The sequence below is a fragment of the Clarias gariepinus genome, chromosome 28 (genome assembly GCF_024256425.1).
Source record: "Clarias gariepinus isolate MV-2021 ecotype Netherlands chromosome 28, CGAR_prim_01v2, whole genome shotgun sequence".
Taxonomy (NCBI): domain Eukaryota; kingdom Metazoa; phylum Chordata; class Actinopteri; order Siluriformes; family Clariidae; genus Clarias; species Clarias gariepinus.
Genome location: NC_071127.1, coordinates 14,119,513 through 14,136,627, shown reverse-complemented (window position 1 = coordinate 14,136,627; position 17,115 = coordinate 14,119,513). Strand labels below are relative to the sequence as shown.

Genomic DNA, 17,115 nt, shown 5'->3' with positions numbered 1-17,115 from the left:
ACCATAATCAAATCAAAATGTTTTTTATATAAAATGTTTAATGTAGATTTAATAATCTACTTAGAAATAAGATGATAAACCACTTGCTCACTGTAAACAAACACCTGCACCAGTAGATCACTCTCCGATTACAGAACAGGGCGTGTATTTGGCTGACAATAAAAGAAGTACAACTTGGTGTAAACAAGATGTAAGATACTCCACCTTACAACATTTTATTTCGTTCTATTAATAAGTTAGAGAGAGAGTCCTGCCGTACAGAAAGACAGGCGACATGAACGTGGGCTTCAACCTGAAATAATAATTTCACTTATTACATTAAAGCTGATCAGCTTATTTTTAGTTTGAACCTTTTTAACTATTTCTGCAAACTCTTTAACCATCAATGACGGGTGCTAATTCTAGTAATCTTATATTGGGTTTGTAAATGTATTTTAAGTAATTATAGATAGGATGGATAGAAACAAAAATATTTCACTGTGTACCTTTTTTGCAGTATACAACAAAAGTAACTACCTTGCATTTCTCTTATACATACAGTATATGTGTTCAAGAGCTGTACTCATACTAAAGGGTCAATGCTTCCAGAATTTTTCAATATAGGAAAAAGTCAATATCAGCTACGCTGCAAAAGAAAAAGAAGAAAAAAAACGTGTTATTCTATTGACAGATATTTGTGCTAGTTTTTAGTCAATTCGTTCTCCAAAGAATCTAAATGATTTTAGTAACATTTGACTAGAAATAAGCTTAATAATCATATATTTGGTTTGTTGTAAAGATATTTTAAGAAATTATATATAGGTCCAGCTAACTTCACGAATATTTAACTTCCTCCTAAGATGTCATTTTTGCAGTTTAACTAAAGGCTTAATGTTATGTTATACAATATTTGTTTCTTTAGTTAACCATTACGTAGCTGGCTAACATAACCGCAAGGCAACATCTGTTGCACATCTGCTATAGTATATTGTATGCAGTGTAGGGTATTGATGCAGTCAGTTATGAGTTTGAGTAAAAATCTGGTTCTGATGCAGTCGGTCCTCGTACAATGTGACATCACATGAAACACAAAGCAGGATGATACTGTTTCTAAAGTGCAAGTGAGAATAGTGAGGTATGGTGAGGCAGATTGATCTGGTTTTTTCAGTGCAGTCTGGCTCAGGTGGGTGTTGGTAGGCAGGGGGGTGTTGTGGAGGTTGATTGTGTGTGTGTGTGTGTGTGTGTGTGCTGTGAGTAAAGCTGTTGCAGAGTGTGGCAGTTACAACTCGAATTCTCCGGTTCTTTCATCCAGGACAGGGGGGAGGATGTGGAGAGTCCATAGAGGGGATGGACAGGGACAGGGACATGTACAATGCTGGTTTCTTTGCAGGGGGTATCACTTTAACTCCATTGTCTTGTTGAGGTGAAATGTTTTTTTTTTTAGGTAAAAAGCAGCTGAGACAAATACAATACCTTTTTTTTGTCTTATTACATTATAAAGCAGCACAAGGTTAGGTTTAGCGGTAAGCACTGCCGCCTTGAACAAACCAGGGTTCCTGGAGTTTACATGTTCTCATCGTGCTTGATGGGTTTCCTCCAGGTTCTCCGGTTTCCCCCCACAGTCCAAAGACATGCAGATTAGGCTAATTGCCTTGTTTCGAAATTGCCCAAAGTGTGAATGTGTGTGTGAATGTTGACCAGAGCAGTGAAAATGGGAATAAAGACAATGCTCACGATTGCCCTCCACGCTCCCTAGTTGGACTAAAGAAGTTCCTAGATGGATGAATGGATTACATTATCAACATAGAGGAGACAATGTTGTGAAAATATTTAAATTTATCAGATAATCAAAGGACAATTCATTTCAGATTTTGATTTCAAACCAAAAAAAATAACAGCCCGTGACAGCCTTGTGTAGTTTTATGTTATCATCTGTATTATCGTCTCAATCGAGAACTATATCATCCTCGTCTCAACCAAAGTTCCGTCATTTTATTTCGAACAACAACCACGAAAGGTGTGCTTCATCTCTCTTTATATCTTGATTAAGCTCCTTGTTTGGTTGACAGCTTTTACTGCAGCAGCATGAACGCTCGGCGCTTTTAGAAAAAGAAAAAAAAAAGTTTCAGGTCACTTTTAGAAGCATGAAACATAAACCGAGTATTAATGTCCTTGATGAAGAGAAGAGACGCTCCACCTCTTTTAACTATCTGATGAAGGCTCTTGTGGTGCAAGATGTTGCAATTCCCTTACAAGTCATGCAGCTGCTGAGAAGAAGAGTTCTTCAATTCTCACAGGGCAAGATGAGCGAAAGAATTTAGACAGCTATGGAACATTTCCCTCTCTCTCTCTCTCTCTCTTTTCTTTCTTTTTTTTTTTTGTCGAGCAAAATCTGCTTGTCTTGGCAAATCTCAGAGAGGCAACTTGGGGCTCGGGCTGAGGAAGAGCATCTCAGGTTGCCTGGCATGTTGCACCCTTTGGAATGGGGGATGGGTTTGTGTGTGTGTGTGTGTGTGTGTGTTGTGGGTGTAGGAGATGGAGGAGAGAAGAAAGAGGGAGAGAAAGACAGAGAAGTAGTGGTCTAACGGCTCTTTCTTCCTCCAGAAAGAAACAGGGCTTCAGGGGGAGGGGTGCAGGAAGAAACACAAACACAGCAGGTGTGCTCCGAGTGTGTGTGTGTGTGTGACTGTGCGCATGTGTGGATGTGTGTGTGTGTGCGCGCCAGTGTTTTTGCTTGTGAAACTCTATGTATGTGTGTGTCTGAATATCCAAGAAACAAGACAGATCCAGGCCTCTCCGCTGCATTGGATTTGTTTACTATACACTTTAGCTACTTTTCTTCTCCTCAAGTCTTTAGGACATTCCTCCTTTACAGAGCTCTCATACCTCTCTAAAACCCCCCTCCTTTTCCTGCACTCCTCCTCTCACGTGGCACTCGCTTTATCTCTCCATCAGAGAGGGCAGGAAAAGACATTGCACTTCGTACCCAATGTTCCTAGTGTAACACTGCGTGCGGCTAACACGCTGACCCTTTGTCTCTCTCTCTCACACACACACACATGCACACACACGCACCATGGGCGCACATGTCTTCTTCAAGTTCGTTCTGGCTCTTAAAGTCAAGAACGCGGCCTTACATTTCATTTTTTAACTGCATGGTTGTTTAACTTTCAGTACTTTTTTTTTTTTTTTTACTTTTTGTGTTTTTTTTTTGTTACTTGCTCTCTGTCAGACTTTATAAAAGGAGCAATACAGTAAATTTCACTGTACTTACAGCTCAAGATGCTCAAACAATCACTTCTAGCCCATTCTCTCGCTAAGCCTTACACACATGTGATTCAGATGTTTTCTATTCTTGCTTCAGAGCAATAATGTATTTCAATTTCGATGTCGAGACAAATGGCTGTACGTCAGAAAGCGACACGGATTCACGAACCTATCTTTTGCATACGCGGCGCTAACGAACCTCCTTATAGTCATGGAAAAGGGAACGTCCGAGCTTAAACAACAGTGTGCACATGCAAAGCAGTGTGCAGAGATAAAAGAGCTTGCACAATTTGTTTCTTTGTCTGTGCGGACTCAAGTTTAATTGAGGTTGTTTATGATCGCAGGTTAGCTAGATCGTAATAGGTATTTTCGTGTTCAGGTCAAACTGGGATTTTTGATTGTGCAGAATAACAGAACACAGTTATTTATTTCTCTATATAATCCCCTGCTACACTAAAGCACTTATCCCGGCGTTTCCCTAGTGCTTGGATACCATTCTCAGTTTCACCCTGTTTCACCCTGGCCTCCCAGGAACTCCTTTAATGTTCCAAACATGTTGAAATGGCTTGTGGAGGCACGACGACAATGGGCTCTGAGCCACATCGGCTGGGATTGTCAATCCCACATGAATTGCCAATTCAAATGCTAAGAGTCTCTTTAGTACTTTGCTTGAAGTAAACGTCAATTGTTTTTACGCTTTCATTCGTAAGAAGTCCCAGTTTGACTTGAACGTCAATTATACTTGTTCTTGTATACTTATACTTGCTTGTATGTAAGTATGTATGTATGTATGTATCTATCTATCTATCTATCTATCTATCTATCTACACACACACACACACACTCATATATATTGTGCAAGTACATGTGTGTGCTGGACTATTTACACGTTATTCAATCCCACTTGCTCTCAAATGAATTCTGACCAATCTCATCCACTCTCACAGAAATTTTAACCAGTCCTGGGGTTATTTTTATTTTCACCACATATTTTCTCCCCCAGTCATTCCCAGCTATCCCATTCCCCATCCACACCTCAAAGCCTCAAACGTGACAAGGATACACGAGATCCCTGCAGTCTCATTACCACTAGTCAACATAATGAAAATGCTCATTTATCCTGATTATTATTCAATCATTGTTTCACCTTTGACGCATAATTGTGCTCAGGATCACGGTGAATTCAGAGCCTGTTCCAGGAACTGCACAAACTACCCCCTGGATGGAACAATGCACATATGCATGCACACACATTCACACCTAGGGGCAATTTAGCATAGTAGTTGACCTAAAGGAATGTTTTTGGTGGTGGATGGAACGGTGAAGTGACCTGACGGAAATGGAGAGAACATGCTAATCTTCAGGTTAAGACAGTAACCCGAGCTCAGGATTGATCGAACCAGTGACCCTGGAGCTGTTACATGCCGATGGTGTTGTTAGTTGTTGTATCATTTTTCCATTCTTTGTTGAATATGTTCAGAGAACTCTTTTCAACTTAACAATCGGGTAGCTTTTTGTCTTAATTTGCACAAAAGTGACCAAAATTTGGAACACCACGACGTGAACATGAGAAGATTTCTAAGATCTGGATGTTGAGTGTTTTTTGTCATCTTACAAAAAGAAGTTTGAGAGCACCCCCACCTACACTGGCTCTTGAACGTCTTCTGAAGGACAGTCCACAGAGAGGAAAAGAGAGAGTGCAAACAAACGATGGGGTGGGGAAAACACATTCCTCAAGTGCTATGAATAGCTAATGGGATCCCGCAGTGTCGGCTCTGGGTGAAGCTGTTCGGAAACAAGAGAAAAAGTCTGATGTTAAGTCTCGTATGAGTGCAGCGTGTTACTTGAGGCCAGAATAATATGGTTCGCTTGTGAGTTTAGGTGGTGTGGTTTGAGGTTTCGCAAGTGCACACGTACACATACGATCATGAGTAAACAGATAGATACTTGGGACCACAACATCTGTTCTTCAATATGCTCTTCCCATGACTGAAGAGAAAGAGTGAAACAAAGTAAATCTATTTACTAAATATTAATACTGTAGACTCGTACATGTATTGTAAGATCGTTGTAACGAATGCATCGCTTTTGGTATTGTACGGACGAACTTTGGCTCTTGAGTAGGAGTATCTTAATAAGATCAGAGTGGTGGCACGGTGGTGTAAAATTGTTACTGTTAAGTGTGAGGTCAGAGCTCTGGCTGGATCCAGTTCTCAGCCTGGCCTTATGGAGGAGGGTTAATGACCGCCAAATGGAAGCAGTCAAGCAAAACATGGCTTTAACAACATGAGATGAAGGAATCTCTGCGCCCCCTCGTTTTGTTTCTCTCTCTCTCTCCGACTAGTCTTTGATGATTTTTTTTCAGACTCTTCTCTCTTGTACACACATGTACACACCTGCATCTCCATATACACACATACAGCACATGCTGGTTATCTGCAATAACAGGTGGTGACTCCTCCCTCAAGCTGATAAACATGAGACGAAAACAAAAGAAAGGGAGGAGGAAAGAGAGAGCTCTTTGTACATAAGCTGACAATGCGGACATGTCGATGAGATACGGCACGCTCGTACGTTTCTGTGCATTTCAGGCCAGAGACAACAAACGCTCTAATCCGCTGTTTCCTCATTACTGCCAGAAACTTATAATGGTTTGCAGCAGTTAAATGAAACATCTGTTCATTCATTAAGCAAAAGCAACAATATCAACTTTCCGCTGTTTCCACCTTTTAGTTTCTGTCAGCTATTTAAACAGGCTTTTCCAGCCTTAGGCAGGCTGTCAAACTTGTAAAAGTGATACGAATGTGTTTGTGTACGTTCCTATATTGCCTTGGGTGCACTTGCCGAACACTTAATGACAAATGATTTGGTTCACGCTGTAATATAAGTAATGGTAACCCTGTATTGAAAAAAAAAAAACAATAGGAAAACATGCATCCCATTACTCAACTTGGCATTTAAAAGGGACAGAGCCATTATGTCTATAATTTTATACCCCAAACATCATTGTTGGAGATGAATATTAAGATGTGAATCCTATACACTGTATTCGTAACATGTTCTTTATATGACAGTACACCCAGTGCTCTGTGTCATCCAAGGCCACGTTGGGTGGGTCCGAAGGACGTTCCAGAGCGTGCATGCCAAACACAAGTTTAAACACACAAGCAAACAGCTGTAAAAATATTTGCATGATCTTCCTTTATAAAACGTCTGAAACACGAATCGTGCCTCACATCTATCGTGTTTTTTAAACCCGGCTCCCTAAGAGAATCGTTCGCTTTGCTCTGCTCTTTTTTTTTTAAACAAGTGGTGTTCAAATCAAATCAAACTAGGATTTTTGGTTGCGCAGAATAACAAAACAGAGTTATGCAATTAACTCCATGTATTTCTCTATATAATTCCCTGGCACACTAATGCACTTTTCCCAGAGTTTCACTAGTGCGTGAATATCGTTGAGGTACAAAGTTTTCTCAGTACACCAGAGCCATGATCAAAGGTGTTCCTGGGAGGCCGGCGTTTCAGATCTGCAACAGGCGGTCTTGCAGATCTGAAACGCCGGCCTCCCAGGAACACCTTTAATGGCCCAAACATGTGGAAATGAGAGAGTTCAGGAATGTACGGGGGATGTGGCGATAACTCCCAACCGAGTTCCTGTAATGTGCCAGTGATGTCAGTGAATGATTGTTTGTACAGTTCCCACAGACAGATACGTCTCTTCCACAAGCTTGTGTCAATTTATCCATTGATTTTTAAGGTGCACTCGCTGAAAGTTCATAGGAATCACTGCAGTGGGCTCTAAGCCACTTCGGCCAGGATCATCCTTCACAGACGTACAGCCCACACCATTCTGCTTGTCCTGTGCTTGAAGTATCTGTAAATGTCAATCAGTTTTACACCTTCATTTACGAGAAATTTCATCACAAGTCCCGGTTTGTCTCGAACACCCATTGTACATTAAAAAAAAACATAACATAGCCCAATTAAATTTCTGAGCCTGTTCCATGTACAGCTGCCGCGAAGAACGCTAAGATGGGCACCAGCCTTCCATTGGCTTTAGCCGGCTGTAATTATTTTCTGCTCGCCTCTTCATTTGTCCAGGCCTGTAATTGCGTTGGCAAAACTATATCAACCATGTTGTGACAATGCATAAAGCTCAGCCTGGAAATGAATACAATGAAGACAGTGTGACTGTAGGGGGTGGGAGGATGAAAGGAGATAGAGAATGCGTGCCAGTATGAAGTCCTAATTAAACAAGGGAGTAACGGGAGATTTTGTTCTAAGGAGATTGCTGGTGTGTCTTTTAGTGTAGGTGTATGCGTAAGTGCATACAAAGGGTGGGGCTGATGTTTCTGTAAACCGCAATACTGAATTGAAATATGTTCATTTCTTTAATTACATACTGTATGTTTCGTAGTGTTATAGTGTCTAAGCTGGGTTCTTAACATATAGAGGGATGTGGATACAGAAACAGAAAGCAGGGATACCTTTATCTGCTGTTATTACATTCTGGAATCCTAGTCCCCAGTGGGCTCCACCCACACTTTACCACATTCTGAACATGCCATGAGGATTTGCCTTTGCCAAATTGCCATTATGTACATTTGTGCACGTGAACATAGTGTGCAGGGTGCCCTATGTTTACAATGCTCCTATTATTGGAAAGCAGTGGCAAAACAACACACTTAGGATTTACATACTAACACTTTTTATATGTAGATGACTATACTATATTAAAAATATATTGCTGAGTGAGGCTCATGCAGAGACAGTATAATCTCATTAAACATAAATGCACAAAACATGAATAACATGGCGCAGTGCAATGAAAAATATAATCATACACAAGCTGGTCAAGAGCTTCAGTTAATATTAACATAAAACATCAGATCTCACTTAGTGACTTTGCCCACAGTGTTTTTTTTTTGTTTTTTTTTTTTGTTTTTTTGCCAGTCAGGCTGGTTTAAATATTTCAGAAACTGCTGATCTCCTGGGTTCACACACAACAGAATGCTTAAAAGAAAAAACTATCCAGTAAGTGTTGCACATGGAAAATGCTTTGTGTAAGACTGGTTCAAGCTGACAGCAAGACTACGGCCACTCACACTCACACACAAAGAACTATGTAGTACACTCACGGTGAGCAGAAAAGCATCTCAGAATGCACAATATGTCACACCCTGAGGCAAAACAGAAACAGGTTTTTAGTCCTGGCAGCCAGATCTGGGAATTTGACGTCATAGTAGACAAAGGTTTAGTGGAAATACCTAGAGAAATGGAGACAGCTGATGATTGAAATAAAACCAAGAACTGCTGATTAGATGGGATTGCATGAAGGAGTTAATTTCTTATTATTATCATAATCGTTTTACTAGCTAGATTTTCTAGTTTAACAGGTATTCTTTCATGTTGTTTTCGCAGTCTCCCAAACCGTATTTAAATGACTTGTGTGAGTCTAGGCATTGCTGTCAAAGGTTTAACTGATTCGGAGTGATCATGAAGTCACAATGAAAGTCATGACATAAGGACCATTTCTGCACAATGCTCGACTTTAAGCAATTATTATTATTATTATTATTATTATTAGTATTATTATTATTTTAAAGCCAAGTTTATGGCCTACATCAATGCCAAATATACTCAGTTTCAACAGCTTTGTGCAAGATTTCAAGATTTTGTCAATGTTGACTATCATTGCCTAATTTAGGTTATAAGGCAGTTGTTGAAGTGTAACCCATTTGCTTGGTTACTGTCTGGGTTTTTTTTTTTTTTTTGTATGTTGTGTATCATTCTTCCTGTCGCTTGTCTGTGTCACCCTGCTTATCGTCTGTTTTGCTGACTAAATAAAAAAAAAGGTTTTTATAAACCACTTTTTGACTACACAAGCAAAAACAATCTTTAAATAAAAGCTGTGAAAGCTTTCTATTGATGTCCTTGATTAGTGCTTTACATGTTCAAGTACTGCAATCTAATAATCAAATATTTCAATTATATAGTATGGAGTAACAGCTAGTTAAAATAAGCCGAAAGATAAATATGGCTTCAAGAAGGACTCACGTTGTATGGCTTGGCAATATTTGAAAAGAGAGAGAGAGAGAGAGAGAGAGAGAGAGAGAGCAAAAAAAAATGACAAAAAAGTAGACTATGACCCTCAAAATCAATGTTTTAAATGCTGACGAATAAGCTTTACATGAAAGCCAGGGTGTGCCGAGCGCAAGATGCAAAAATTCGTTTTAGAACCTTCATAAAAACAAGCGCTTTACATGTTTGTATGCAAATGTGATTTTAATTGTTGCTTTTTATACTATAACTAACGAATCTTTACAGTATGTGTGCACCAGGGGGTAAATCTAAGCACTTTTGTTCTAATTTAGAAAACAAGAATTGTATTTGTGTCATATATCTGCGGTGTATAGGAGCTGAAATATGGACTTCTGTATTGCATACTGATAGCAGAAAGCATGCTTTCCATTCTGCCCTAGAAAAGAGCAGTGTGTGTGTGTGTGTGTGTGTGTGTGTGTGTGTGTGAGAGAGAGAGAGAGAGAGAGAGAGAGAGAGAGAGACTATCCTTTACATTCCTCAGGAGTATGAGCAAAAAGAGTTATTTGGCACAACCAGGAGAATTGTCCCATGTGTCTGTGTTGTCTGTGCGTGTGTGTGTGTGTGTGTGTATTGCCTGGACTGTGGCTAAGTGCTGCGTGAAAGCAGTATGGCTGGCGCAACGTCATTAGCACATGCTTGGTGCCAGCAGGCCTTCATCTCAGGGGTCCTTTCTCCCTCCACACAAGCATATGAATCTCCAGTCTTTTCCTTTTCAAATGGTAAATAAGCCACTTACACCAGGCAAATGGTTGAAGCTTGACCAGGTCCCAGTGGGTTCGGCTCTGAAACCTATATTTATCCATGTTGTTAGGAGGATAATTGATTCCAAAGTGAACATAGACAAAGGGTAATGATAGGAATCAAACATTACATCATTTGAGGTCTGTTAGAGCTATGCCATAAGCGGTAGGTTATTTTCAAATAATGCTAGGTTTCTCACACCTCTTGATCTCCACAGACCTTCTTAGTACGATGATGAAATATCGCCAATAATGAATTATTAATCCCTTTATTTAGTTGCTTGTAAGGTATTAGGATTGCTTATCGGACATATAAGCTAGTAACTACAGTACATGACCTTAATAATAAATGTAATTAGCTTAGGTAATAGTGGTTAGGTGGTTAACACTGTCAACTCCAGGGTTGAGGGTTTGATATCAGGTCTGGGGTTTATGAGTGTGTGGAGTTAATGTACTTTCTCTGTGCTTGTTGGATTTTCTCCGGGTACTCAGGTTTCCTCAAAAAGCACCAAAATCTCCAAAAAATATTCATTAATCTCTAAGCGATGGAAAGATTTGTATTTCTGATGGCAGGACATAAAGGTCTATAGGTTGAGGTGTTAAAGGTTCAAATTATTAAAGGTACATTATTTATAGATTTACTTGCTTGTAACGTAATGGTGGTGCTTATCCGACATATAAACTAGTATGTACAGTATATGAATTTAATAAATATATGAATATGATTAGCTTTGATAATAGTGGTTTAGTGGGGCTTTGGTGGCTCAGTGGTAGGTTTCTCATCTGCCATGCCAAAAGCTCACGTTCGATTCTCAAATGCCCAAACCCAGGTCGGGATTCAGTGCCGGTTCCAAGCCAGAATAAAATGGGAGGGTTGCGTCAGGAAGGGCATCCAATGCCAACTTGTGTGCGGATCAGATGTGAGGGAACGAAAGACTTACAACGACATTAGCGGTTAACATTCTCATGTCCAGGGTAGAGGGTTCGGTATTGGGTTAGGTGTGTGTGGAGTTTGTGTGTTCTCTGTGTGCTTGGTGGGTTTTCTCCTGGTAGTCAGGTTTCCTCACAAAGCACAAAAACTTACATTGTGTGTGTGTGTGTGTATGTACACCATGGTGATAGATAAATAGATAAAGGCGTGTTGTGTTTTACACCTCTGTAACTACATCCACAAACCGACCCAATGTTGATCTTTCAATATTATTTACCTCATTAAAACCTTGAATAACATTTTAAATACAGTTAGTGAGGCAAATAAAACATGTATAGGAGCTAAAACTTATTTTTTGTCATGACTGTGTGACAAAAAATAAAAAACACCACAGTGCGCGTGAGGAAAGGACGCGCACAAGGGGCGTTTCCGGGGAAACGCGCGTACGTGCCGACGTCTCACGTACGCGCGCTCGCCAATCGCGGTGATTAAAAACGAAGGGCCAATCAGATCAAGGAGAAGGGAAAGGAGGAGGGTTGTAGCTCCGCCCTTATGACACAACGCCCCGCCCATCTCCTCCCCTCCCTCCCTCTCTCTGTTCCGGTCTAAGAGATATAATCGCAGAGTTGACCCAGAAAGCGATCTCCCGTATCAGGGACTAGAACAGAGAGAACCGAGCAGTAGCAGCAGGAGCACGAGCGTGTCTGGAATACCACGGAAAACGCCAGGACACTCTTGAGAAAGGAAGAGCGATATTGCACAGGTAGGTGTGTGAGTGTGTGCATGGTTAACACGGCTTATGCATGCGAACGCATTAAAGAATGTGATGCGAGGTTCAGTATAACAAAATCTGTTAATGCAGGGTGATTATATAGATTTAAAAAAAAGTTGCGCTAAGAAATACATTGTTTCAAATGCTGCTTTCATACAGTATGTCGCGACTTTGATGTGCATTAGAAGATCAAAGAATCCTCCAGTGCGTTTTAACATTGTAACGCTGAGTATTCTATTCTGTAATCAACCTAAACCCAAAAGTCAAACGTTTTTGTTCGTTCTCATAATCAAATGCACTTCCCACTCCACAAAGACTCAGCATTTGTCTCGGTGATGATTTAAAAGTAAGATGATTCAATAGATCTTTTTTTGTCGAGACATCAGGAAAGGACAAAGAGATGTTTTTTTTTTTTTTGATCAAGTACCCTATAGTGGCAGTCTCCTATCTGAGCGCATTATGCCAAGATCACTGACACAGTGTACATATATTGTGTAACGCAAGCTATATAGATTCCTGTAAAAAAAAAAAAAAAAATTAATTGATAACATCAGTATGCTTTAGATCATCAAATGTAGGATTTGCCAATATATACTATATATTTTCATCAAGGAAATCCGATCTTAAAAATATTTTAATTTCAAATGGTCACTTAGAGAATAACAATCATCTTAATAATAATCCTTATAATAAAAAAAGTTCAGTTCTCTAATCGAGTCTCATCACTTGTACGACGATCCCCTGCACTGTATCTCTTGTTCAGTCTCTCTACGAGGCTTTGTTTGCTGAGCACTTTGTCTAGGGATCTAGCTGATATTTGTTTTGATGCTCCCAGAGGCTCAGGTCGGCTCCGACTGCATTGTTTTCTCAGCACAGTGCTCACACTCTAAACACCCAGGCTTTGTCTCTGCCAGTGCCACGTTTATCGTTTATCAACAGGGGTTTAAAGGGATAAGCAAAGGCAAGTGTTACACAGGAACTAGTCTTGTCTTTTTCAATTTAATAATGAGTTTGAATACTCTTTATTGCATTGCATGATTCGATCCATAGTCCTTGTGTCAGGGGGAAAAAAATAAAAGGTGGCAACATTTAAAAAGTAGAGATTTTTCCAGGTGTGTCAGGAATCGTTGCATGTTAATCTTCTTCCTTGCAATATGTTGACATTGCTGTCATGTCTCTGCAGCATCACTTCCAAACCAAACCATGGCTGATCACATGATGATGCCCATGAGTCATGGGTTCCGCATGGGCATGAACAATCACCCTCAGCATATGGGCCAGCCGGGCATGAGGACCCTCCCGAACGGCCAGCTGATGCACTACAACCGAGCGCCGCAAGGTACCTTGGAGGCGGCAATGAGGCAGCGGGCCGGCATGGGGCCCATGATGAACGGACAGATGGGCAACGGGCATCATCATCAGATGCAAACGGGTAATATGATGTACGGCGGGCCGAACCAGCACCCGGGGCCACAGCCCCCTCAAGCTCAACATCACATGCACCCACAGAGCCAACCGCCTCAGCAGCATCAGCAGCAGTACATGACTGGAGGAGGCCTAAGCCCATCTCAGCAGCTTATGGCCAGCATGCACCTGCAGAAACTCAACACCCAGTACCACGGGCATCCTCTCGGCCCTGGCAACGGACACCACATGGGACCCGGTGGTCCTTACAGAATGGCTCCAAACCAACTGGCAGGCATGCAGATGGGAATGGGTGGCCCAACGTTGGGCCTCAATGTCATAGATACGGACTTGATCGACGAGGACGTCCTTACGTCTCTCGTGCTTGAACTGGGCTTGGACAGGGTGCAAGAGCTACCTGAACTCTCACTGGGTCAGAACGAGTTTGACTTCTTCTCAGACTTTGTGTGCAAGCAGCAGCCTAGCACTGTCAGCTGTTGAGCAGCCAAGCAGAGGTGGTTTCACTTCATATCTGTTCCAGTCAGTGACAAGTTGGTTGCCTGTAGAATTCCGAGGATTTTTTTCTTGCAAGGGAAGCCAGTTTTACTGGTCTGAAGTGAAAGTGACTTTGTAAAGTTATGCTATATATACACACACACACACACACACCGTAGTACACTCTGGCCTGACCTACTTGTTGGCGAATGAGAAGAAAGAAGGGAGTTCTCTTTGAATTATATCTGCTCTTTAAAGAGCCGAACTCTGCGATTGACCTTTTTGTAAGTGTGTTTTTCGTGAGGTAGCAGCCAACGTTTTCTATCAGTCCCCCGGGGTGACGATGTAGCTCGGTCCGGACCAGGGTTGAATGTGACTTCACTATTAGCACTGATTAGAACGATGCCTATAGCCTGCCTTGCCTCCTTGGGGGCATCACTGGCATTTAGAAATATATTTATAATACTCACCAAAAACACACACACAAAACAAAAAAAAAAAAACTGGACATTTATTAAGATCATATGACAATTCTGCTTTATATCAGACAAGCTCCTAGAGGCTTGAACGGCTTGAGTGAGTATTTTTTTTTGTGTATTGAAGGCTGGTACTTCAACACCGACTTCGATTATTCCTTCATTGCTCCAAAGCTAAAGTGTAAGAGCCTAGGATTGGTGACGTGCTGGAGCCAGGTGTTTGTCATTTTTGCACAGTGCTACACTGTTTATTTCCTGTTGAATTTCATTAAGATGACCGCCATTAGCATAAACGTCGCGTTTTTATCACAGTCGAATGCTCATAATGGTTCTACTGCTTCAACTGAATTTAACCAAATCGATTGGCTGGCACCTAAGTGTCAACCGTTCACTGTAGGCTGTCTCTTTATGCTTATAGAGATAGCGAGAAACAGCTTGGAAAGCACTGGAATGTCTTATTAGCTTCTGTCGCTAACTGCTGAGCCTGCTCCCTGCTGGTTTGTCACAGCTCCAGGACTGCCTTAAACAAGCAGCATTACTTTCTCAAAAGAAGAAGAAAAAAAAAACATTACTTATGCTTAAAAGTGGAAAATTACAGGGGCTTCACTCAGTTTTAGGGAAAAAAAAAGTGGAACAAGAAACGTAGCGTGCGTAACGGTTCCGCCAAGAGGTAACAAGTCGTCCAGTTTTGACGCAGACTTCTCTATCTGAAATGTACGTAGTGCTCATATATGGTCAGTAGATGTCTTTAGAATGTCACTATACTGTGAATAACTTGAGTTTGACAAATACAGCGCCACTGTGTAATGTCCCTTAAACCACATATTGCTCAGTGCTATCTTGTAGCAAGCCGCTAAGTAGAGAAGGACAGCATTATATTCTACGGCAATACATGTTTTTGTTTTTGATTTCGTTCTTTTGTTTTGTTGACTCGTAATGTTGGAGACATTCACCGCTTGCAACGTTGTTCGTGTCCTCATGGTAGCACTCTACCATATCTCTCAGTATATAAGCTTACCTTGCAGGTTCACCACTGATTTTCTGCGCACGCACACACACACACATACATACATGCTTCCTCTTAATTGAGGTCGGTGGACCCAGTCTCTCCAGTGGTCTCATAATTACAGAATGGAAATAATTTATTAATTTCTACATTATTGCTTCGTTAGTCACTTATATATATACTGAAGGATGCAGTTTTTTTGCCCCCTGTGGTGAGGTTATGGTATTTGCTTATCTCAGCTGGAATTTGTTCAGGAACAGCTTGTTTAATGCCAAAAGTAGTTTTGCTCCAGTCCCATCTCATCCCATCGAGGCTCATGGGAATAAGTCTTAGCCTGGGAGACAAAACTGGGAACACCATAATCCTGTTTTTTTTTTTTTTTTTTTTTATACACCAGTAAACATTATTCATGGTACACATTGATAAAATTGATGACCTAAGAACAAGTCGTCTTTTATGGCCACTGTTGAGTTCATAAACTGTAGCACCCTAGTGAAGCTGCACCTTTGGTGAACAATATTTGTATTAAAAAGGGACTCGGACAAATTTATGTTGTGATGGGAACTTTCTGCATACACCCAAGTGTTCAGCCTCAGTCTCATTGTGTACCTTAAACATTTAGGTGACCTTGCCTTTCCTTGTACCCGTCTAGACTGCTGGCTTTCTCCAGACGTATGTTATAACGAGTGGCATCCGTGCGTGGACCCCTGGCTTGATTTATTTGGCTTTGTTTCTCTCTCCATAACCTCACTCCCGGAAATGCTTTTTAAAATGTCGTTGATTCTATCTTAAGAAAATGTATTTATTTTCACTGATAATAAAATATTTATTTAATGAAGTGACACGAGTCTCATGGCGGTTCTGTAACACTTTGCTTACATTTACACTTACACTGCTTTTATGGAAGAATAATAAAACTGTTAGAAATGGGTTAATTCTTTTTAGCTATCACCACAATGACTCCAAAAAAAATTAATATATTTATTATTTATATATATATATATATATTTTATATAAATATACGTTTGCATTTGAAGTGTTACAATGTTGCAGTTCCTCTGTAATCCTACAGGTGGTGTCCTCTAAACTGTTCACACAGCACAGCATCCTATAAAAATAAGTATTTGCTAAGATTGTTAAGAACTGTAACGAAATCTAGAAACCAATATCGGAATCGGAATATTTATAAATATCGAATCAGCACTTGGGTATCGCGATCATATCGTATCAGAAAGTCCATGATGATTCCAACCCTTAAAACTATAAGGTATAAAAGCATGGATTAGAGTTTAAGAATGAATCTATATACATGTGTTTAGCCAACTTTTCAAAATGTTTTTCAACTGTTCAAACTGATCACGGGAACATATGGGAAGAACTTTGTTTGCTCAGAATTTTTCTATTTGCAGATGTGCCCTTAATGATTTATAAGCTAATTAAACCCACCGTGCTTGGAATTAATCTAGCATCTTTTTAGTAAATTGTCAGTACAAAGAATATCTCTTGACATAAAATGTATTCTTTTTACCCAGCAACAGACAACCTCAAACTTCTCTTCTTAGACTTTTCAAAAGACTTTGTTGCAACTCCAGGCGTCCTCACACTCGATTAACTGAATAAAGCTGCTTTTAGACTGCGTCATTTCAGCAGCCTTTTAAGATCATTACTTGTCTGTACAAGACGATCCAAAGACTATGTGTTCAAAAACACGTTCTTAGTGTTAGATTGTACAGTGAAGGTGTGTGACCTGTACTTTCAAGATGATACTTTCAAGAAATTATTACATTCAGCCTGCACAATCGCTGCAGAAAATAGGGTCACACAAACATGTAATGTCTAGAAATAAAAAAATTGCATTTAGTATTAAGTTAAAGATTAAATATTAATGCTGACAACTGTACCATAATAATAATTAAAAAAAAACTGTCTGGCTTGTATCACGG

The 17,115-nt window shown here is 40.3% G+C and overlaps 1 protein-coding gene across 1 annotated transcript; it reads left to right on the top strand.

Annotated features, from left to right (window-relative positions):
- The first annotated feature begins 11,638 nt into the window (after window positions 1-11,638).
- Window positions 11,639-16,010, top strand: cited4a (Cbp/p300-interacting transactivator, with Glu/Asp-rich carboxy-terminal domain, 4a). Its single transcript, XM_053490032.1, has 2 exons — window positions 11,639-11,782; window positions 12,975-16,010. The coding sequence occupies exon 2, from the start codon at window positions 12,995-12,997 to the stop codon at window positions 13,694-13,696; it is 702 nt and encodes a 233-aa protein (XP_053346007.1). The 5' UTR covers window positions 11,639-11,782; window positions 12,975-12,994; the 3' UTR covers window positions 13,697-16,010.
- The last annotated feature ends 1,105 nt before the right edge of the window (window positions 16,011-17,115 follow it).